At 52.3% G+C, this 24,849-nt stretch overlaps 1 protein-coding gene across 1 annotated transcript in view; it reads right to left on the bottom strand.

The window, feature by feature from the left end:
• LOC122375726 (glutamate receptor ionotropic, NMDA 2B-like) overlaps nt 1–23,826 on the bottom strand; it is a gene marked incomplete at its 5' end in the record, with an annotated part of 75,398 nt that extends 51,572 nt beyond the window's left edge. Inside the window, 3 exons of the mRNA XM_043355225.1 lie at nt 2,798–2,984; nt 22,550–22,633; nt 23,678–23,826. Coding sequence (XP_043211160.1) covers nt 2,798–2,984; nt 22,550–22,633; nt 23,678–23,826 — 420 coding nt within the window. The remainder of the gene's footprint in view (nt 1–2,797; nt 2,985–22,549; nt 22,634–23,677) is intronic.
• Between the last annotated feature and the right edge of the window lie 1,023 nt (nt 23,827–24,849).

Raw genomic sequence — 24,849 nt, 5'->3', positions numbered from 1 at the left:
TCTTCACGGGACGGACGGCCGCCGGGAGACGGTCGGGGGATTTACGGTCCACCCGGCGCGTCACTGACCGCCACTGACCGCCTGTGGTCGTCTGTGACCGTCACTGGCCATCACTGACCGCCACTGACCTCCTGTGACCGTTACTGACCGTCACTGATCGTCACTCACTGACCGTCTGTGGCCGTTACTGACCGTCTGTAGCCACCTGTGGTCGTCTGTGGTCGCCTGTAGCCGCGCCTGTGGCCGTCACTGGTGGTCACTGGCCGCCTGTGAGTGTATCAGGTCGTCACTGACCGTCTGTGGCCGTCTGTGACCGTTACTGACCCTCACTGGTCGTCACTGACCGCCTGTGACCGTCACTGACCTCTGTGGCCGTCACTGGCCGTCACTGACTGTCTATGGTCTTCTGTGACCGTTACTGACCGTCACCGACCGTCACTGACCGCCTGTGACCGCCTGTGGTCGTCACTGGCCGTCTGTGAGTGCATCAGGTCGTCTGTGGCCGTGTCTGCCGGCCCACTGAGGTGATATTTCGTCGGATTGAGCTCTGATCGGGATATATCCGGCCGCTCTGGCGGCTCCGACTGCGACCAGTCCACCGCTGCTCTGGCGGCTCCGACTGCGACCAGTCCACTGCTGCCTGAGTCTCACTGCCCAGTCTGCTGCTGCCTGCGTCTCACTGCGACCAGTCTGCTGCTGCCTGAGTCTCACTGCCCAGTCTGCTGCTGCCTGAGTCTCACTGCGACCAGTCTGCTGCTCCGGCCACAGGGCTGCCCGGCGCCGCTTCAAATGAGGCCCGGCGGTCCGCCGTTACCGGGATGGAACGGCGGCGGCGGAGTGAGGCGGCCAACCGGCCGACCCCCGGACGGACCCCGGACGGACCCCGGACGGACACATGAGGACTGCTGGACGCCGGAGGCATGACCGGCGGTCAGCGAGCCGCCCCCCCCCCCCCTCCCGGTAACGGCGTCAGATCGGCCGTGTAAACATTTACGTCAGTGTGGCCTGTACTGACGCGCGTCACTCACCCCGGCTGTGTGACGGATAGCGACACTTCGACACCACTCAATGGATTCTGCTCAGGCACTCATTTAAACATGTGAGCAAATATGTTGTGAACTTTGTCCGAATGTATCTACAAAGAATATCAGAATAGCCATGTTTCATGAGATTCTCAATACGCGACTCTGACTTCTCTCGGTTGTGTAATCTGATATCGTGTCAGCTCCCCGAGTGGCCCCAGGCCCCCAGCTGTGACTGTTTCCCCGGCTGTGTATGCATGTATATGATCGTATCAGCTCCCCCAGCGGCGTCAGGTTTGGTTGATCGTGCCATTTCCCGACCCGTGTATACAGTCGTGTCATTTCTCCCGGCCGCGTGTCGGCCGAGCGGCTGGTCGGGTGGGCTGCCAGCGTGCAGCGGCCGAGGAGCGGCTGGTCGGGTGGGCTGCCAGCGTGCAGCGGCCGATCGCTCTGTAGCCTACTCTCCGCGGCGGTTTCCGTCACCTGTGGGCGCCCTGTGCGACCCTGTGGCCGTCCTGTGACGTCCTGTGGAACACTGTGAGTACCCTGTGGGCGCCCTGTGGCCGTCCTGTGGCCGACCTATCCATCATGGTGCGGCTCATTATCTGAGCGATCGGTCGGCGCTCGCTCGCTCCCAATCTGAGCGGCTGCCGGGGCGCGCCTATCCGCCGCCAATAGATGGTGTCGGCGCCGGCAGCCAGAGATATGGCACTGCCGGGCCCGGCCGCCGCCGGATTGGAGTGGGAACGGCTGGACGGGGGTGAGTGACGACGGACCGGCCGGCCGGCCCGGCGGGGCCGTGCGACAGACGGCGGGGGGCGCCGTCACTCGTGACAGGTCACTGATCGACAATACCAGCTGAGCGGTGGAAATGAAGGCAGTGATTCCATGCCACTGTTTGTCTTTTTTGCAAATGATTCAATAAGAAAGAAGTGAGAAGCCGGTATCATTATTACCTATAATAATGCCACACTAATCCAGGAGAATCAATAAGGTCATCTTTAAGAAGTGCCCACCCCTCTGTGGCTATCAGGTGATGTCTGATGTCTCGGATGTAGGGTGGTGTGACAGTGGCGGTGGCGGTGGTCCGACCTGTCGGGGTCGGAACTAGCGACAATCGGCGGCCGTCGCCACCTCTCCGGCCAAACAGCCCCGAGTGTTTGCGGCCTCTGATGGCCCATCCGGCTCCATTCGGACAGAAATATCAGACCATGAGATGGATGGGTTAAACAGGCCGGCGCCGGCGGCAGCGGACACCCGACCATAACCCGGCGGCCCGGCCGCGCGCCGCCGCTTCTTCGAGCCGTGACGGAAACACTGCTCAGCCGGCGGCCCGCTCCTCGGCCGCCCCGCTCCATTGTCATTCAGCTGGTTCGCGCTTTATTCCATATGTGACTGACGGCATCACATTCTCCCTGTAAACGCGAGTACTGCGCCTACTTGATCCGCGCTCCGACCGTAAAATTATTTATGTGCACAATGCATCAGCTTTAGGGCTTTTCTAGGCGATTCACTTGAATTCTTCAGCTGAAAATAAAGAACAGGGACGGCTTTCTGTGAACTTGGACAGCAGCCAGCCTTAACATACATATACTGTGTCATTGTGTACAGAGTATACCAGACTCGTTGCACGCGCAGGAGAACCTATGCACGGCTCCCTCCCCTCCCTACACTTCTCACCGGTAGAAGCGCTCCCCCTCTCACCGGTAGAAGCGCTCCCCTCTCACCGGTAGAAGCGCTCCCCCCTCTCACCGGTAGAAGCGCTCCCCTCTCACCGGTAGAAGCGCTCGCCGTCAGCCCAGCGCGACTGCCCGCCGCCGGTGCAGGAGAGCGCCGGGCTGAGGCTGAGGTTGCCGGCCGCCGCCCGGTCCCGGTACAGCAGCTCCAGGCCGTGAGCGTACACCGTCATGGCGCGGCCGATCGCCTCCTTCAGACTCTCCTCGTCCGTCCGGAAATGGACGCCTGCAGCGGCAGGGGGTAGCCAGGAGATCAGTAACCACGGAACGGGTACGTACATCACACGTGGCGGCAGGGGGTAGCCAGGAGATCAGTAACCACGGAACGGGTACATTACCCCCGGCGGCAGGGGTTAGCCGGAGATCAGTAACCACGGAACGGGTACATCACACGTGGCGGCAGGGGTTAGCCGGAGATCAGTAACCACGGAACGGGTACATCACACGTGGCGGCAGGGGGTAGCCAGAAGATCAGTAACCACGGAACGGGTACATCACACGTGGCGGCAGGGGGTAGCCAAGAGATCAGTAACCACGGAACGGGTACATCACACGTGGCGGCAGGGGGTAGCCAGGAGATCAGTAACCACGGAACGGGTACATTACACGTGGCGGCAGGGGGTAGCCAGGAGATCAGTAACCACGGAACGGGTACATTACACGTGGCGGCAGGGGGTAGCCAGGAGATCAGTAACCACGGAACGGGTACATCACCCCCGGCGGCAGGGGTTAGCCGGAGATCAGTAACCACGGAACGGGTACATCACACGTGGCGGCAGGGGTTAGCCGGAGATCAGTAACCACGGAACGGGTACATCACACGTGGCGGCAGGGGGTAGCCAGAAGATCAGTAACCACGGAACGGGTACATCACACGTGGCGGCAGGGGGTAGCCAAGAGATCAGTAACCACGGAACGGGTACATCACACGTGGCGGCAGGGGGTAGCCAGGAGATCAGTAACCACGGAACGGGTACATTACACGTGGCGGCAGGGGGTAGCCAGGAGATCAGTAACCACGGAACGGGTACATCACACGTGGCGGCAGGGGGTAGTCGGCATAACACCCCTGCTGGCAGGTGTACCACTATCGTGCTCGTGCTCGTGCTAAATTAGTCGGCATACCACCCCTGCTGGTGTACCAGCCCGGGCGGTCGGCGTACCCTGGTAGCTGGTTTACCACCCCTGCTAGTTGGCATACCGTCCGCGCTGGGCGGTATACTAGGTGTGAATTTCAAGACAGTAATATGCAGTCGGCTGAGCCGTAATAAACAATTTCAGACCACATGAAGCCGCCAGAAGTCTCGTAATTCTGCTATAAAGGCCGATGTGACAGTGCATAATTGAGGTCCGCTATATACCGCTCCATTGTCAGTCCGTCTCCGTTTTGGCCGCTGAAATGGCGGCGGTAATCCCCCGGCTCCATTTGGAGATGCAGTGCCGCGGAGACGACGGACGGGCCGACAGCAGAGTTAGCTATTCAGGGAGCGGCGCTGGTTATTCAGGGAGCGGCTGGTAATTCAGGGAGCGGCTGGTAACTCAGGGAGCGGCGGGTAACTCAGGGAGCGGCTGGTTATTCAGGGAGCGGCGGGTAATTCAGGGAGCGGCGCTGGTAATTCAGGGAGCGGCTGGTAACTCAGCTGGCGGCGGGTAATTCAGGGAGCGGCGCTGGTAACTCAGCTGGCGGCGGGTAATTCAGGGAGCGGCGCTGGTAACTCAGCTGGCGGCGGGTAATTCAGGGAGCGGCTGGTAACTCAGCTGGCGGCGGGTAATTCAGGGAGCGGCTGGTAACTCAGCTGGCGGCGGGTAATTCAGGGAGCGGCTGGTAACTCAGCTGGCGGCGGGTAATTCAGGGAGCGGCGCTGGTAACTCAGCTGGCGGCGGGTAATTCATGGAGCGGCTGGTAACTCAGCTGGCGGCGGGTAATTCAGGGAGCGGCGCTGGTAACTCAGCTGGCGGCGGGTAATTCAGGGAGCGGCGCTGGTAATTCAGGGAGCGGCTGGTAATTCGGGAAGCGGCTTGTAATTCAGGGAGCGGCTGGTAACTCAGGGAGCGGCGGGTAACTCAGGGAGCGGCGCTGGTAACTCAGCTGGCGGCGGGTAATTCAGGGAGCGGCTGGTAATTCAGGGAGCGGCTGGTAATTCAGGGAGCGGCTGGTAATTCAGGGAGCGGCGGGTAACTCAGCTGGCGGCGGGTAATTCAGGGAGCGGCGCTGGTAACTCAGCTGGCGGCGGGTAATTCAGGGAGCGGCGCTGGTAATTCAGGGAGCGGCTGGTAATTCAGGAGCGGCTGGTAATTTAGGGAGCGGCGGGTAACTCAGAGAGCGGCGCTGGTACTTCAGGGAGCGGCTGGTAACTCAGGGAGCGGCGGGTAATTCAGGGAGCGGCTGGTAATTCAGGGAGCGGCTGGTAACTCAGGGAGCGGCGCTGGTAACTCAGCTGGCGGCGGGTAATTCAGGGAGCGGCGCTGGTAACTCAGCTGGCGGCGGGTAATTCAGGGAGCGGCGGGTAATTCAGGGACCGGCTGGTGAGTCTCCGCTCGCCATCGCCACCGAAAAAAAGGCCCGTTCATACGCTGCTCGATATTGGTCAGGAATACCTACATAGAAGAGACCGAACCCAAATAAAACCCGCATCGGGCATCGGGCAGGTCATCTCTTAAAACAAGTTGTGTACCATTTATGCCCATCGATTTTATAGAATCCAATCCATGTTTGATCCAAATGGATCGGTGGATCGGTGAGACCACTAACCATGATATATAAGGATTTTTGAATGGTTCTGTTTTTTAGATCCGATGTAAGTATAGGCGATTATGCGAATATGCCGAAAGAGGCTGAAACACACTCTTTCGGCATATACGCAGGAAATCGAATCCATCAGCCTCTTCCAATAAATTAGCTTCCACCCGTATATTGTTGTTTTTATCCCGCTGCACTGGAGTACCTTTATTTGTCGCTTTTATTACTTCTTTTATCACATGTATCAAGTGTTTTACTGGTGTGTCTTTATTCATTTATGTGTTTGACATGTATGACGTGGCCATGATCTACGCAGTGGGGGTGCCGAATAAATATCTGTATCTGTATCTGTATCTGTATCTGTATCAATCGCACGCACCTGGGGTGCTGGCGGATCGTACGGCCCTGGAATACCTACAGTGACGTCATGGACTTTAGCCTGACTGGTCGCTATATTAAAGGGACTATCCCACCTTTAACATGGGGTTTGAGTTGAGATAGCCAAGTTTGCGGCGAGGTTCAGAAACCACTATCTATCTAGGTTGCAACCCTCGCGGCCTCTTGGTGTTGAAGAAATTTATTCCCTTCATTTGAAAATGGGCCTTGTACAAGGCCCTATCTTCAACATGGAGCGACCGTTAGTGTGACGTCACCTCGTTTAGTCATTCTGATTTAAATGGGTTTGTTCGTTGAAAAATCGCTTAAAACTTGGCCTAAACTTTGTTGTGGTGCCTACAGAGTAAAAAGAATCAGCTTTATGACAGTAATGTGGCCTGGGGAAGGAGGTAATTTTGGGCTGTGACGTCACATATTTGAAAGTTTGTGTTTGGAATATGGGAAGCCTAAGATGTTTAATGAAAAATAAATGCCAGAATCGTGTTCCTGGCCATCCAATCTATAAAGTCGGGCACAATTTAACTGGTTTTAACAACATTTAAGAAGGTGGGATAGTCCCTTTAAGATCACAGATCAAACATTGGGTTCATGGCATGCAATTAAAGGTTCACGTTTCTTATGGAACCCGTGCATAGAAAGGTATCTGTCGTGCATGTAGTTATGCATGCACGCGGTTAACCCGGCGGCCGCTGGGCCTCCGCGCCACCCGCCGGCCGCTGGGGGGGGGGGGCATAAAGTTGCCCCCCCCCCTTTACTTCTGCGACGATATCGTCGCAACGCAAAGAGATAGAGAAACGAAACTTTGCACACATCTTCCTGAATACCTAGCCGAGGTTGTGTCCAAATTTGGTGTCGATCCCATTTTAAATGACGTCACAGTGACGTCATAAGTGAAATTATAGATTTGCGACTCTCATATTCCTCACGATACATCACATATATGGGACCGAATATAAAGGGCCGATTATTGGTCAGAAACTAGATGGAAGTGTAGCAAGATGTTTTAGGATGACAGCAGGTGCTGTCTAGTTCATTTACAGTCGAGTTTCATGCTCAGCGTCATCAGAAACGGTCCATATCGGAAAACGGCAAAACTTTATGACGTCACTGTGACGTCATCTTAGGTGCTACAACCACTAAACTTTTTTCAAACATTGCCTAGGTGTTCATTTGAAGCTATGCCAAGTTTCACGTGCGTAGCTCATCAGGTTTCGGAGATATTTCACAAAACGTAAAGGGGGGGCAACTTTATGCCCCCCCCCAGCGGCTCGTGGGTTAATAAGCACCCATGATCTGAATGTATATGTATAATGTATATGTTAGCACGAATGGATCTGGATGTATGTATGTATGCGTTGTATGTAAGTATATGTATATGTAATAGGTATGTACATATATGTGTATGTATGTATGCTTGTAGACATGTAAATGTATATGTTTGTAGTTATGCAATATGCATGTCTGCATTTAGAGAAATGAAAGCATGATTTTATGTCGAATCGCCTGTTGTTTAATTGGCCGCTTATTAGCCCGTTCATGTTGAGGAAAACTTCAATTTAGCTGTTTTAGCAATTGTGATGCTTGGTCGATTCTGTTATATTTTATCCCTCATTTTTCCCCCAAAAAGATAAGGCTTAGAGTCAAGGGCCATACTTTGACCAGCTTTTGACGAATGCTGATTGCTGAAAGCCTCATTTATTTTAGTACATAGACCGCAAAATATAATGTAAAGTTTTATAAATAAATGCAAACAATGCATAATGCATAGGCACTATTTTCATTCTCTCGTTTATTTCTAATTTTGCAGAGGCACCTCACTAGCAAAAGTTTTGTGTTGCCTTAAGGCCGCCTCACACTGGACCTCGCATGCGGGTTGCGAGTTTGCGGGTTTTAAGTTTGCGGGCATAATACTAATTCATAGAATGATTAGACCGCTTCCTTATGGTAACATCATGAATGCAGTGAAGCCGGTACACCTTCAGAAAATTGTATATAGTCGCAATACCAGCGCAACGAACCAAAATTCGACTCCAACGAAAACCCCGCAAGCCTCGCAGAACTCGCATACCTCGCAGCGAGGATACTCGAAAGTTGACTCAAAATCAACTTTTGGAATGCGATGCAAGTTGGCTCGCAAACTAAAAACATTCAGACTCGCTTGTTAGATGGTAGTGTGGGTCACTAAGCTTAGATTGCATTATTTAATTTTGAAGAAACCCGAAAACCCAAAAACCCGCAACCCACATGCGAGTCCAGTGTGGGGCGGTCATTAGACAAACTAAAAAATGGCTATTGGAACAGACGCTCACTGGCGAGTTCAGTTGACCTTCACGGGTTAATGTGTGTAGGTAGTACATAGGTACAGATTGTCTTAAAAGTACCGCGCAAAGTAACGGTGGACCCATCAGGCCTGACCGAGGAAGGGCCTGCTATAATTTGAAAGTCACCGAACCAATTGACCTGGGAAATGGACGCACTGTAAGCACTGTAAAAATGTTTACCAAATTCTAGTTATCCGGCTACTTTTCACTAACTAGATACGAATAGACTTTACTTTTTACTAACAAAATGCAAGTATTACTCGCACTTCAAGTCTACTCGCATTTTGTTAGTGAAAAGTGGCCAGATAACTATAGTTCGTTTTTTTTTAAGTTCGACCCTCACTGTAAACATCTTTTTGGAAACAGCACGAGAATGGCTAGCTGAATTACTGAGAAAACTGGTTAGTGCACTTTGTATTGGAGATACCTATGAACTAATATTTTCAAAATAAGTTTCTAACACCGATGATACACTGTTACGTTAAGCGCCGTGCGATTCATTAATTAGTTTAGTTACACTTCCTGACAAGTCCTCAATCCTTGTGAGGCTGCAAATACCGAGCTGCGAGTGGGGAAAAAGGAGCCAGGTAGAAATAATTTTGATACAATTGATCGTCTGCGAAATCATTGTGCGCCAACGAGTTTTCTCAGTAATTTAGCTTCCAATTCTCGTGCTGTGTTCAAAGAGACGTTTACAGTGAGGGTCGAACTTAGAAAAAACGAACTATAGGAAATAAGTATACATTTTTAAAAGTGAGGATGTCCATTGCTGCGGTGACTCAAGTTTAGCAGTCCTTCCTCGGTCAGGCTTGGTGGATCCACCGTTACTTTGCGCGGTACTTTTAAGACAGACTGTACATACAATGTACTCGGCATAATGTAGAGTAGTCGAGACCATAACAACATTCCGAACGGTAACAAATGACAAATGAGATATGTAAGTTTAGCCCTCGTGCACATTATAGAAGGTGAATTATACGGACACCCCTGGTTTTTTACAAATAACTGGCGGAAAAGGCGAGGAATTGCAAGAACGTACGCTCCAGTCATTCAATTCTGCATCTTATCTAAGAATTCGATGACCCTTACCCAAATGACATTTTGCCAGCTGCAGCAAAATCAGTTGGGAAGTTAAATCACCTAACGTGGCCTGATGGTCTGGAGTCAGGAATGAGCAAAAACTCACTTGATAAATCTAAGAAGAGTTTTGTCAAATGAAATGGCGCTGCGCATCGCCGTTTCTGGGATATCTCCGACCTGTCAGGGAGCGGATATCCACCTGTTGCGATATCCATCTCATCAGATATGGGCCTGCAGAAATGGCCGCCTTCTGCGCGGGCTATTGTATGTAACTCGCTATTGGCATCGGTGGTTGCTTCTATTGGCTATGGCTAGCGTGGATCATTACTACCTTGCTATTCAGTTGAACAATTCAACAAAACAAGCCTCTTAACGTTGAACTAATTTGAATGTCAGTCCCGCCTCCAACAAGATGTCAACAGCCCACCCCGCAACTCAGACAATTACCGCCCCCCTCAACAGCAGCACGCAGAGACGGGATGAGCTACTCAGCGGGACGCCTCAAAACAAAACAATTACCCTCCCCATGCAAATCTATTAACCAAACTTCCACCACAGAGCCGCAGTTCGGGACTTGAACAGCACTCTGCACAGCTGCTGACAGACAATGGGGCACTCAGTCCCCCACATTCAGTCCCCAGCCAGCTCTGGCCGGTCGCTATGGAAACACCTGCCGGATAGCCGAGACTGGCTCAGCGGTCGGCCCACTCAGCGCAGCAGAACCGTGAGCTGCGCTCTGCTCTCACCGAACGGTGAGCTGGGCTCTGTTCTCACCCACGGGCCCAAGGGCCATCATCAATACCCACAGTGGCTACCGACAGTTCCGGCAGGACCGACACTTACCAACAGCACCAGCAGTACCCGTGCCTATACAGTATACATACAATCAGTACCGACAGTATTAATAGTGCTAGTTCGCCTGGACTGAAAATGAACTGAAACTGAACTGAAACTGAATTGTAACTGAACTGATACTGAACTGAAGCTGAACTTAAACTGAATTGTAACTGAACTGATACTGAACTGAAACTGAACTGAAACTGAAACTTAACTGAAACTGAATTGTAACTGAACTGATACTGAACTGAAACTAAACTGAAACTGAATTGTAGCTGAACTGAAACTGAACTGAAACTGCCGGAAATCTCAGAAACGCAGGGCTGGAAAAACCAGGGTTAAGATAAGTAAACATCTAGTTTTAAAGCTGCACATCTAGCTTAAAATACACATCTAGCTTCAAAACTGCAGCCTGTTTCCACATAATCATAAAGTAACGTTTATCGCACGACATTGTGATGTATGTCCCACATTTTTTTTTATGACCAAGCGTGGGCGATTTGTCAAACCAATGACAGACTGCGAGTTTTACGAGTTGCCGAGTTTTACGAGTTTACAACTTAGGTAAACTCCTGGTAAACTACGGGCTGGTTCTGGCTGTATAAACTCCTCGGGGCTGTGCCAGTTCATGTCTGGACGTTTCCTTATTATTACGACCCAGCCGGACCTGACCTGTCGTTTCGTAGCGCTGTGTAGCGTTGTGTAGCGGGCCCGCCGCCGCCCTGAGCGGACTGCGCAGTCAGTCAGTCAGCGGGCTGCGCAGTCAGTCAGTCAGCGGGCTGCGCAGTCAGTCAGTCAGCGGGCTGCGCAGTCAGTCAGCGGGCTGCGCAGTCAGTCAGTCAGCGGGCTGCGCAGTCAGTCAGTCAGCGGGCTGCGCAGTCAGTCAGCGGGCTGCGCTGTCAGTCAGTCAGTCAGCGGGCTGCGCAGTCAGTCAGTCAGTGGGCTGCGCACTCAGTCAGTCAGCGGGCTGCGCAGTCAGTCAGTCAGCGGGCTGCGCAGTCAGTCAGTCAGCGGGCTGCGCAGTCAGTCAGTCAGCGGGCTGCGCAGTCAGTCAGTCAGTGGGCTGCGCAGTCAGTCAGTCAGTGGGCTGCGCAGTCAGTCAGTCAGCGAACTGCGCAGTCAGTCAGTCGGCGGGCTGCGCAGTCAGTCAGTCAGTCAGCGGGCTGCGCAGTCAGTCAGTCAGTCAGCGGGCTGCGCAGTCAGTCAGTCAGCGGGCTGCGCAGTCAGTCAGTCAGCGGACTGAGCAGTCAGTCAGTCGCTGCAGTCTCGGCAACTGCTCCGTGCCCGGCAGTCCCACTGCTGACTGTGTCTCCCCAGTGGGACTGGGACTCCTCCCTCCCTCCCCGCCGGGCAGTGTCTCCCCGGTGGGACTGGAACTCCTCCCCCCACCGGGCTGTGTCTCCCCAGCGGGACTGGGATTCCTCCTCCCCCTCCCCTCCCCACCGCCGGGCTGTGTCTCCCCAGCAGTGGCCCCGGGACAGCCTGCACACCACAGTTGCTGTGAGTGTCTCCTCCGACACGGGGCGTCTCCCCAGTGCGATGGGACTGGGACGTCCTGTCTCAGTCAAATAGGTAATGCACTTCTCTGGTTATCGACATGTATGTACATTGTACATATATCACACACCGCTCTGGAAGTCCAGGTACCGCCGCTCTGGTGACGTCTTAAGCCAGGTGTTCTCCCTCCTCTGCCCAGTGTCCCTCTCTCCTCTCTCCCTCGACTCTCTCCCCTCTGTCCCTCGACTCTCTCCCTCCCCCAGCAGTCGGACGGCGCGGAAGTCCGGGCGTGCGCCGAGTGCCGCCGAGTGCCGCCGAGTGCGGCCGCAGATCGCCGGCTTAGGGTCGCCTTCAGTTGGTGAGACGCGCGCGGTCCGCTCCACTCCAACTCACCTCGAAATCCCCGCGGCTACTAAAGCACCGCTCAGCGCCGCGCACCGTCCCACCCGACGGCCGATCGATGGCGCCGCGCTCACAGCACCTAGATTTGGCAATAAGGCTGAGTTCGGCGCTCAGGTTTCTGGCCGTTCCTGGAGATACAGCAGGTCATACCCTTTGGAGGTCCAATAAGGCGGTCTCCCCTCCCGCCACCCCTCCCCAAAGTAATAGCGAACTATCACTGCCAAGTGCCATCAGTGGTTTCACATCACAAGCGTCTTCCGTGTGGTCGGCACTGTATCGATATGCCCAAGTGAAAACACTGTCCTAACTCCTAGTTCACCTGTAACTGGCCAACCTGGTAGTGATGAAGCGGATAAGTAGGTATATAACTACGGTATGGTGTATCTCTCCTGCGGGCCAGCCGCTGCTGCTGAGTCCGTATTTATCGATAATGAGACGCAATCTCTGCCCGCCCTAAAATAAAAAAAAAACACGGCTACAGCAAACACTGACCCAGTGTACCCCTCGGTACCATACGAAAACAGCCAGTGACCTATTTGCCTTGGGAAAGAACTAAAACCAGAAAGTTCCATCTAGAAAAATGTCGGACAGATAACCTCTCATGCACAAGCTTGGATTTCAAACTTTCCCGGGCTGATCTGAGCCTAACCTGGCTCATTCACAAGTTTGGGTTGCAATTTGTTTTGCCAGACTTGAGACTGATCTGGACCTAACTTAACATCTCAATTTAATCTCAAGTTTAATCTCAATCTTCGAGGGGCTAGCAATAGGTAGGTAGGTTGGGGAAGTTGGGGAAGTTCATAGCTCACATTGCAGCGATACCCAAATTGCAATGTGAGCTACCTACTGAAACGCAACGAGGTGTTGGTGGGTTTGCTCCTGCACGTCTGCACGCTGCATGCTGCATCAACGAGGAGGCTGAGGAGCTGCACGCTGCTTCAACTGGTGCAAACTGCTGCACCCCGCTTGCCTGCATCACCTGTTTGGGAGTAAGCAACTGGGAGCTCAAAGTTAGTCCTACTTCCTGCACTGCCTACTTGCACTCCTTGCCCTTGCTGTACTGGTGCTTTACTTACTGTCTGTGTGGCATGACACAAACACAAAGCTGCATTGGTTCCTCTTGCTGACCACTCAAGCTGTCTGGTACATTGGTCCCACTTGCTGACCGCGCGGACCGTCTGGTGCGTTGGTCCCGCCTGCTGACCGCGCGGCCCATCTGGTGCACTTGTCCCGCTTGCTGACTGTGCGGACTGTTGGTCCCTCTTGCTGACCGCGCAAGCTGTCTGTGGTACATTGGTCCCACTTGCTGGCTGCGTGGACCGTCTGGTGCATTGGTCCCGCCTGCTGACTGCGCGGCCCGTCTGGTGCATTCGTCCCACTTGCTGACTGTGCGGACTGTTGGTCCATCTTGCTGACCGCGCAAGCTGTCTGTGGTGCATTGGTCCCTCTTGCTGACCGCACCTGTTTTCTGTGCTGATTGGTCCCGCTTGCTGACCGCACAAACTGTTTGCTGTCTGATATGCTTCTGTGATTTTTCTCTTCTTGCACACTGTGTTTTTTTTTTTGTTATTGTGTATAGGTGGGGCTTGGTCTGAGTCGGTGGTGATTCTGATTGGACTCAGAATTCACTGCAATCTTCCATCATGCCACTTACACGCTCTCCCCCAGGAGCTTTGGTACTGGATCCACTTGAAGCAGCCCCTGAACAACAGACACAGGGAGCAGTAGCGGCTGCAATTAGCTCCCTCCCACTTGACGCTGGTACAGCTGTGTCCCCGACTGTTACCAGACTAGCCCAGGGAACTGTGAGGAACAGGGCAATCTGTAGTGGGGGGCCGGGCAGTGCAACTTGTGGCTTGGAGGTGCGTGATGGCCAACAGGGGGTTGAGTGCGACATATGTGGTGCCTGGTCCCATGCAGCCTGTCAGCGAATTTCCAAGGCAGCATATAATGCTCTCTCGAGACACTCATCTCTGGCATTCATTTGTGATGTTTGCCGACAGCGTCCAAACTTAAGTGACATCCAGGCAAAACCAGTCACAACTGATGTTTCAGTACAGGTCTTCCCAGATAAGCTTGAGCATCAGGACGACACACCAAAACAGACACGTGACGATGCAAACGCCTCACATGAGCGTCAAACCATGGTTCCTGATTCTGTTTCTAGCCTTCAGGAAAGGATCCATGTGCTTGAGTCTTCTATCAAAGAACTGACTAAACTGGTAGGAGAGTCAAAGAAATCCATTGACATGATGCTCCAGGGACAGCAGCGACAGCAGCATGTGTCTCACCCCGTACTGCGCGGAACCTATGCTGAAGCAGTCAGGTCTCCATCTGAGATGCGCCCTCAGGTCCATGGAGACCCTCACCAGGCTGTCCTTGCTGGGGTCAACACTAGGGCCGGAAAGCCTCAATACACATCCACAAGCGACGACTACAGACATATTGTCAGGGCAGAACTGCGTGAAATGGAGGAGAGGAGGAAAAGAGTTTCCTCCCTCGTTGTACGGGGACTGAGAGTGGGCACAGCTAGAGAGGCAGTGACTAGGTTTACAGAAATCGCCTCCGCTCTGATAGGGGAACAGGTTGAGTTCACAGAAGTTTGCCGGATCAAAAGCGATGGTGACCTGTATAGGGGCAACGTTCACGACGGCAGAATTCGGAAGCTCATTTTGGATAATGCAAAACATCTTCGTGAGTCTTCGAACTCGCATGTCTTCATTCGTCGTGACCTCACGTTCCAGCAACGAGAGGAGCTCAGGGAACGCCAGAGCTCTAGGCCACACGTCTGGGTACAGTCCAGGTCTCAGAATGCAACTTCTCACTGGCAGATTGGCCAAACACGACACACACCCGAGGCAGACACTTCCCACTCTTATCATGAAACTGTTCCTAAGCAGGTGGCATCTTACCATGAAACTGTTCCCAAGCAGGTGGCACCTGCTCCTAACCCGACACTGGAGTCCGCTCAGTCTCCTCGTGTTATGACAGCCCCGGATGCTCACCCTCCGGCTGACAGCGCTGGGGGGAGGGGAGACGGCCAGCACGTCCCCAGCTCTCCTCAGGGGCCCGGGGAGGGAAACTGATACGAGGCAGAGGTACTCCACGGACGTTTCGCCTACAACTAGTGCATTGCAATGTAAACGGTATTTGTAGCAAGCTTTCAATCATTCGTGAATCTCTGGTAGACTCGTTTAGACCTGGCATTCTATTGATCACAGAGTCCCACCTTACTCCTTCTGTGTCTAATGCAACTGTCTCCATCCCTGGCTATGAGCTACTGCGAAACGACTCTGGTGCCACATCTAAGCATGGCGTTTGCGCTTTTGTGGAAGAGGCCTTGAGATTTGATGAAGTAGATACAACACACCCTAACTGCCTGTCATTTAGACTGAGAAAGATGAACGTTCACATTTACGTGGTGTATCGACCCCCTTCATACTCTTCTTGCGAGAACCAGGCTTTAACTGATTTTCTTTTGACTAGTTGCACTGGGAAGGAAGTAGTCATTCTCGGAGATTTTAACCTCCCCTCGGTTGCCTGGGCTGACCATAAACCCTTTGGGCAATTCTCAGCAGCTGATGGGACATTTGTTGACATGTTCATTGCCCTCGGACTTACGCAGTGGATACATGAGACCACGTTCCCGAGGTCTGGCAACGTTCTAGATCTTATTCTAACCTCCGAGCAGGACAGGATAACTACAGTACAAGTGTTGCCTCCCCCACCCGGATGCGATCACTGTAGTATTCACTGTGAGTATGTATTTGACATGGACATTCAGTTACACTCGCAACAACTCCTGAGACACCAGTGGCATCGAGGACAGTATAGTGCTATCAATGCATCTCTCAGCACTGTTGACTGGGACTTTGAGCTCAGACATATCTCCGCGCAAGACGCTTTTATTAAGCTGCTGTCTATCTTAGAGCCCCTCGTTGACCAATTCATTCCGCGAGCCGGTCAGGGTGGTGGGCAGCGGAAGATCCCCTGGAAGGCGAATCCCCCATCGTCGCTGAAACGTCTGCGAAAGGAGGCTTGGGAAAAATACAAAAGCCTTAGGTCAGAACATGGTAGGAAGTCGCATCTGACCACCCTGGCGCTGGAAGGTTTTCAGCAGGCCAACTCGCAACTTAGATCATTTGCCGCATCATCGCAAATTGAGTACGAGAAATCACTCATAGCAAGGTCTAGAGATAATCCCAAGCTGCTACACTCTTACATTAGACACAAGAAGCAGCTTCGCTCTTCAGTTGGTCCTCTTCGTCTTGACCTTGATACCATATCTGACGACCCCAAGGAGATGGCTGACTGCTTTTTGGATGTGTTTACTGGCATACACGCTACGACGATTCCAGATGAACCAGCTGCTCACCAGCGAAGTGATACTGTCATGGCTGACATTGACATTAGCCTAATTGACGTACATTCTACACTCAGTAACCTTGATCCGAACTCAGCAATGGGCCAGGACGGCTTGCACCCAGCCCTGCTTAAGGCATGTGCTGCAACTTTATGCACACCACTTCTCATGATTTACAGGCAGTCTCTTCTGGAGGGAGCGCTGCCCTCGGCGTGGAAATCTTCGCTCGTCGTACCGATATTTAAGAAGGGTTCTCGTAACGACCCAATGAACTACAGACCAGTATCGCTCACGTCTGTATCTTGCAAAAGTCTTGAAAGGATAATTTCCAAAGAGCTCTACGCATTCTTCATTGCAAATCAGATCCTCAGTGACGAACAGTTCGGCTTTCGTCCAGGACGATCCACGGAAGACCAGCTACTCCTGACCTACGATGAGGTAACTGTAGCCTTGGATCTGGGTCATCCCGTTGATCTAGTCCTGTTCGACTTTTCAAAGGCTTTTGATGTGGTGCGCCACACCATTCTGCTAGAAAAACTCCGGTTAGTCGGTGTCCAAGGGCGACTTATCACATGGCTGACAGATTTCTTGGTGGGGCGTACGATGCAGGTTCTTGTTAAGGGCACCACGAGCTCAGCTGCGGAGGTTCGGAGTGGCGTTCCTCAAGGATCGGTTTTAGGACCCATTCTCTTTCTGGTTTACATCAACCACGTTGCGTCCAGTTTGTCGTGCAGTTATAAGATCTTTGCTGACGATCTTAACCCGCGCCCTGGTGTGGGTCTGAGCCACCTTCGCCCTGGTGGGGGGGGGGGCCAAAATGACCCCCCCCCGTCTAACTCGAAAACGAAGAGGGCTAGGAAGACGCAGAAAAAAGCAAACGAAAGCCCATAACAAGTACGTTCGAAAGTATTTCGGTCATTTTTTCGCTAAGGTCAATATTGAGGTCGCTAGAGGTCATCATAGGTCAAATTTCAGTGTTTTCGGTGTTGCCGGACATATTCCGCTGTAGCTCGGAAACTAGAAGAGCTAGAGAGCCGCGGAAAAAAGCAATCGATAGCTCTTTTCAAGCTCTTTCGCCAAGGTTCGTCAGATTTGACCTCAGCTCAACGGTTTGGCCTACAGAGGTCATGCAAAGTCAACTTGGCAAATTTCGTTGAAAATGTTTTTAACTATAGCATGCATTCACGAGAAAATAGAGAAACGATTCATGCACCATCGTGCTTGGCTCGTCGAGACGCGTCGAATGATATATAGTTTGACCTCGAAAGGTCATTTTGAAAATTTGACCTCAGGTCAAGGTCATGACCTTACCGAAATAGGTCATGCTGCATATCATTCGATCCGCATTGACGAGACAAACACGATAAACGTCGAACGGAGTCTCTATCTCTATTCAATAACAAGTAAGTGCAGAAAAACCGCTGGTGACCTCTGGTGACCAGGGAGATGACCTAGCGTGACCTCAGCGAGGTCACAAGCAAATGGTTTCACATGGGCTGTGATTTGCTGACCCAAGACACTTCAATAACGAAATATAGGAACAATCACGCCCGATTTAGCTGAAAAACAACTACTTTTCGATTCTCCCATTGACTTATAATGGGGAGCAGCGATGACCTGACCTGACCTTAGGTCACATTTATAAAAAATCCGAGATAGCCATTTTGTAGAGCTGGGTGACATCTTCAAGTACTGTAAATTTTACATCGATCGGATAAAAGCTGTGCCTTTGAGAGAGCTTTGAACTTTTTTAGAGGTGGTGTCAGTTTTGGTGACCTTGTGACCTGACCTGACCTGACCCGAACCCCCCAAAAAAGGACATGATGTAAAAATGTTGAATAAACAGCTATACAAAGTTTCAGGGCGCTAACTCAAGTGGTTTCTGAGTTATCGCTGAAAAACCACAGGGGGGGCCAAAATGGCCCCCCCCCCCACCAGGGCGAAGGTTAAAGTATTTATCAAATTAGACAACGATAAACACAACACTAGTGAAGAGGCACTACAAAAGGATATAGACTTGCTCCACTCTACGGCAGAGTCTTGGGGTCTCAGCATGAACCTCAGGAAGTGTGCCGTCATACGATTTAGGCGACGATTCCATGACTTCGAGCCCGGGGCATACACACTGGCTGGTGACACAATTCCCTGCGTTACGTCATGTAGTGACCTGGGTGTTATCATCGACAACGAGATGAAATTCCATGAACACTGTGCCAGCATAGCAGCGAAGGCTGGAGGAGTTGCTCACAATTTCTTGAAATCGACCAGGTGTCGCTCGCCTGACTTTATGACTCATATACTGAAATCTCACATTCGCCCCATTCTCGAGTACGCGTCACCGATCTGGAACAGTGGCTATGTACAGGATCTCAAAAGATTAGAGTCTGTTCAAAGGCTCTGGACTCGCAATGTGATTGGGCTCCGCAATATGGAATATGGTGATCGCCTAAAGGAACTTGACCTATTCTCTGTGAAGGGACGCCTCCTTCGAGCCGATATTATCAAATGCTGGAAGATTTTTCACGGCCACAGTCAGATATCCCCGGAGATCCTCTGGGATCTGGAGACCGACAACAGAACGCGCGGGCATAGTAGAAAGATAAAAACGTGTCGGAGTCTCATAGATGCAAGGTCACGGTTTTTCACCCACAGAGTCGTGCGCGATTGGAATGCCCTCCCAGATTGGCTGGTGAACGAGGAGTCCCTGGTGCAGTTTAAAAAGGGACTGAAAGCCGCACTGGGAAGTAGATTGTTCGAACACACAAGATAAGAGAAGGCAAACGATTCACATCTCATCCTTCATCCCCCCCCCCCCCAGGTAAGCGCCCCACCCTTCCCAAGTTGGGGCGGGGTTATACGCGCCTGGGCTACCTATCATATTCCGCCCTTACCCCCTAGGTAGCTGCTGCCCGCCCTTCTCGAGCTGGACCGGGTGGACTAACCTAGGCTACCTATCCTGACCTTTCCTTCCGAGAACGTATCACATTTCGGTACCCTCTTTTCTCACTTACATAATTGATCATCTTGTCTAGGATTCTGGCACTTAAAACACGCACCAGTTTTCTTTTTTCCAGTGTTTTACCAAATGCAGACGCACCATTCCAATTCCTTGCCTGAGGTCCAGCCATCTGCCCACCCAAGGAATTGGCGCGTCTCTGCACGCAATAGGTTTCCACTCCTTCCTTTACGAGCCGAGGTTGTGGAAACCTAACAGGTGAGTTTAACAGGTGAGTTTAACACCAGTCGTGAAGTGGCCTTTGCCAGCCCCAGCTGATTCAGCATGCAAAATAGATCATAAAACATAGACGATCCTTATCATCATCATCAATTTATTATGCGTCTTTTTCAGACAATACACATACACATTTCACTTTCCAATAAACACACCAGCAGTACAGATACTGCATGTAGGACGATGAACACAACACTAAAACGCAATTGCAAAGCACATTAACAAGTCAACACATTTGTGAAAAAAAAAAACCTATGAGCACAGAAGCCTCACGAGACGACGGGACATCACTGTCTGGCTGGAATTTAAAAGGAATCTGAGCGAATCTACTACACCGTCGCTGTCGATCGCGCTGCCTATGAAGCTATGGTCCACATGACCTCTCACAGCATCAAGCACGTTTTGAAAAGAACAGTTTAACAGTTTGTATGCCAGGTCCAGAAATGTTCCGTGCAATTGTCTAGGCTCGGTAGCTAAAACAGCCAGCTCTCGTAGCATAATGTGTTTCAGTCGGTGTTGGTGGCTTCGGAATATACCCGATAAGGCTAGCAGCACCGCTCGTCTGAGCCGTTCATGTATTCTCGGGATACCTAAAGCTACAAGCAAAGCAGAATGATGAGCGTATTTAGATAATCCGAGGGCAGCTTTTATGCACCGAGATTGCAGGCCGTCCAGATCGTCAACATCACACGAGCGAAGGGGGACTGTTTGACATCCGAAAGTTAGGGCAGGGATGACCACAGTTTTCCAAAGAAAGACTTTATCTGAAGGCGACAGGCAGTCACTGAGCATTCCAGCAGGAGTCAGTCCGTAGAATGCTCCACGAGCCCGACTAACACGGTGCTGTACATGAAGTGACCCGGCTAGATCCGCTGACAATGTGACACCTAGATGTTCGGTCACTGCTCGTACAGCAAGCTGCTGACCAGATAGGTGCCAGACGGGGAGCGCAGACAAAAGTTCAGCACCAAATACAATACAGTGACTTTTGGTTTTTATCGGATCTACATGAACGAATTCAAGCCTCCAAAACCCTGCGAATTGATCAACTATTTCCAAAAGTTTACTTAGGTTTCCCGCATTGGTAGAGAGCAGCATCAAATCATCTGCGTAGCACACGGCAGGAACATGGTAGCCAAACATGAAGGATCCGCACAAGCTAACATCAAGTAGACTTAAGAGAGGCTGAAAGAAAACATTTGCAAACGCTGGCGATAAAATGGCCCCCTGTCTCGTTCCTCGCTTGATGTCAAAACAACTCGACATATGGTCAGCATAAGTTACGAAAGCTTTTAGACGTCTATACCACACTGTGACCAAATGCCAGGACCGGGGGCTCAGGAACTTCTCTAGGCGAAAAAGTAGACCATCATGCCAAATTTTATCGAAACATTTCCTCGCATCTAAATTGGCTGCAAACACTGGAGAACCTCTCTGACTGTGCCACTGCGCGGTTTCAGTAACAAGCATCGTTGCCTCGATAGTACTACGGTTCTCCAAAAACCCAAATTGTAGATCACTGGGAGAGAAAGATTCGGTCAGCTCACTTAGCAAAAGACACTCTAGTAACTTCGACATAGTAGTAGTGAGAGATATCGGCCTGTAATTGTCCAAGCAATCTCGATTCAAACCTGACTTCTTTAGGATGGGTCTCACAACACTAACAGAAAAGGCGTCAGGGACCGATAAAGTGGCGTAACATGCAGTGAGGAGACGGCCAATCGCAACCAACAGAGCTTGTGATCTACCATACAATAGATGCTCTACTGTTACGTGGTCTATCCCCGGAGCAGCACCTCGCTTTAACTGCTGGATCAGTTCACATACCTCATCTGGGGTAACAATACGGATCTCGGCAGAGTCACAACCAGTGGAGAAGCGAGTGGCAACAGCGTCACATATCAGCTGTTGACCAGGGCTCAACTGTGAATCGTCATCCTGGCTGATCGATCCAAAGTGGTCGGCGAAGTCGTCCACAGTAAGATTACTGCATCCATGCTGCCCACCTCTTCTCGCAGCGTTAACACGACGCCAGAATGCACTAACATTACGATCACGCCGAAGACTGTGAAGAAGGCGCGCTTCCTCATCTATCCTGTCCCGTGAAGCAGTTTTACGGGCGCGGCGGTATGCACGGCGAGCCTCACAATAACACGCGTAAACAACGCTGTTCACAGGGCGGCCACAATCTGTCCATAATCTGAACCAGAAGCGAGCCTTATCACGAGCGCTGGAGACCCTTGGAGTCCACCAGCTTTTAGGAGAACGCCTTAGTTTAGCACAGCCCGACGCCCGGGCCGCAGCATGGATAGCATTAGTGATGTGCATATCCAACTCGTTCACATCGGTGAGCTCCGGTGTCATCTGCACGTGTGGTTATTTTGTGGTATGTGGTTGTTTTGGTATTGCGACTCCGAGTTATCAGTGATCTGATCTTTGAGGTGTGATGATGACGATTTATCGGCGACAACTTCATAACTTAAACTCAGCTTGATGTATTCTAAATTTACAACATTTCTACTAAAGCAGAAACATCATCGTATCAATCACAATCACACAGGCACATTCGAAAGCAGCGCTCTGAAACATGAAGTCGCATTTGGCGGTGCTCTGCCCCTCGGCGTGTGAATTGGTACAAATGGTCGCGGCGGTCCCTGGGATCAGGATCAGAGGCCGCCCTGTCGGTACCGTTATCCCCCGTGAGGCAGCGCGTGGGCGCCGGCCGCGGACGTTATCCCAGTGGGGCGCCGGCCGGGGGCGTTCCCCCAGTGGGGCGCCGGCCGGGGGGCGTTATCCCAGTGGGGCGCCGGCCGGGGGCGTTATCCCAGTGGGGCGCCGGCCGGGGGCGTTCCCCCCAGTGGGGCGCCGGGGCGCCGGCCGCCCCGTGATATGACCCGCGGGCCGCGAGGCGCCCCAGACTCACCGAGCATTCCGATGGGGAAACTGTCGGGCGCCACTGCCGTGCTGCCCTGCACGCTCTGCGTCACGATCCACACGTAGTTCTTCCCTGGAGATGGGAACAACCACCGGTGTCATGAACATAACCGGGTAGGAACAGGCTGGCTAAGTTGGTAATTTCGGCAACTTGGAATAACTGCAAAATATATTTTTGAAAGTGCGAGCGGAGTAAGCAAGTAAGAAGTTAAAATTCTCGTTATCTTGAGCAAAGCAGTCAAATACTAACACGAAAGCGTTACCACACTAGAAATATGTATTTGGAAAAAATGCACAACCGTTCACGTTGGTAGGTTCGCTTTGGGACATCTTATGGCAGCTTTCCAACACCCCATCACGAGGCGAGGCATTCAGAGCGCATGAACACCGGTTTGAACAGCTTGAACTGCCACGATATGACCGTCACAATAGACTGTCACAATATGACTGTCACAATATGACTGTCACAATATGACTGTCACAATATGACTGTCACAATATGACTGTCACAATATGACTGTCACAATATGACTGTCACAATATGACTGCCCCATTATGATTGCCAAAATATGACTGTTTCGTTATGACTACGGTGTGCTAAGCAAGGACATCTACCTTTTTGCAATAGCACATTAATAACATCTTGCCTTCCAGTTGTGTTGACGGCGGCGGGGTGTCGTGTGTGTATGATGTATAGCGAGGCCCGAGTGACCCCCACCTGTCAGCGATGACTGACATCTGTCAGTGGTGACTGTCACCTGTCAGTCCGCTGGACGATGGCAGTGGCGACTGTCAGCTGTCAGCGGTGACTGTCAGCGGTGACTGTCACCAGTCAGTCCGCTGTCAGTGGTGACTGTTACCTGTCAGTCCGCTGGGCGCTGTCAATGGTGACAGTTACCTGTCAGTCCGCTGGCGGTGGTGACTGTCACCTGTCAGTCCGCTGTCAGTGGTGACTGTCACCTGTCAGTCCGCTGGGCGCTGTCAGTGGTGACTGTTACCTGTCAGTGGTGACTGTTACCTGTCAGTCCGCTGGCAGTGGTGACAGTTACCTGTCAGTCCGCTGGCAGTGGTGACAGTTACCTGTCAGTCCGCTGGCGGTGGCAGTGGTGACAGTTACCTGTCAGTCCGCTGGCGGTGGCCTGCCGCAGGATCTCCTTGGCCTCGTCGCGGGTCGAGTAGAGCAGGATGATGCGCGCGTCCGACTGACTGAGCTCGGACAGGTCGGCCTCCTGACTGGACACCGTCAGCGTGCCGATGATGGTGAACCTGCCGCACAGACAGCCAGGAGCTGACGGAGAACTACCGCACAGACAGCCAGGAGCTGACGGAGAACTGCCGCACAGACAGCCAGGAGCTGACGGAGAACTGCCGCACAGACAGCCAGGAGCTGACGGAGAACAGCCGCACAGACCGCCAGGAGCTGACGGAGAACTGCCGCACAGACCGCCAGGAGCTGACGGAGCTGCCGCACAGACACTGAGACTGACAGAACTGCACAGACACTGCACCTGCAGCGGACCGGCCGAGCGCCGACCGCCGGCCGACGCCGAGGTCGGAGCTCCGAGCTCCGAGCTCCGAGCTCCCGGGTCGCCGGCGATGAGCAGACCGCGCTCCGTTTGGTCGGCAACGGTCTGTTTGACTGCGGTCAACAGTCCGGCTATGGATGCTCGGGGAAACCAAGCGCGACTCGAGTGCGCGGAAGATGACACTAGGATACCATGAGTACCTACTCCCACTTTAAGACCTTATTGAGAATCATACTCTGGGTCTTAGGTAGATATAGCTACTGAATAGTTTTACACTACAACTGATCACCCAAATACATATCTTAAGAGAATGGCATGCATGGCAAGATCGTTTGGTCACATACCACAGACCAGGAGTCGTTTGGTGAGCATTCAGTCCCACAGGAAACGTTCAGTCATTCAGCCCCACAGTCCTTCAGCGATCAGCGCGTCCGATCGGATGTTGTTAGTGGTGATACATAGGCCCAGATATGCTAATAGAAAACCAATTACGGTGCGACGGCGATGGGCGTTTTCCGGTCATTGACTCAGCTGTCTGCCTGCCATCGGTGGGGGCGGCCGTCGGTGGTGGAAACGCGGCCGGATTTCAGACCGATATATCCGCCCCGTCAGCGGCGGCCCGCCGGCAGCCCGGTATCCGCGCTCAGACCGATATATCCGCCCTGTGCCCGGTATATCCGCCCTGTGCCCGGTATCCGTCCTGTGCCCGGTATATCCCCCTGTGCCCGGTATCCGTCCTGTGCCCGGTATATCCGCCCTCAGC

The sequence above is a fragment of the Amphibalanus amphitrite genome, unplaced genomic scaffold (assembly GCF_019059575.1).
Source record: "Amphibalanus amphitrite isolate SeventyFive unplaced genomic scaffold, NRLGWU_Aamphi_draft 001904F_arrow, whole genome shotgun sequence".
Lineage (NCBI taxonomy): Eukaryota > Metazoa > Arthropoda > Thecostraca > Balanomorpha > Balanidae > Amphibalanus > Amphibalanus amphitrite.
Note: the sequence above shows the minus strand (reverse complement) of the source record. Positions and strands in the feature narration are given on the sequence as shown.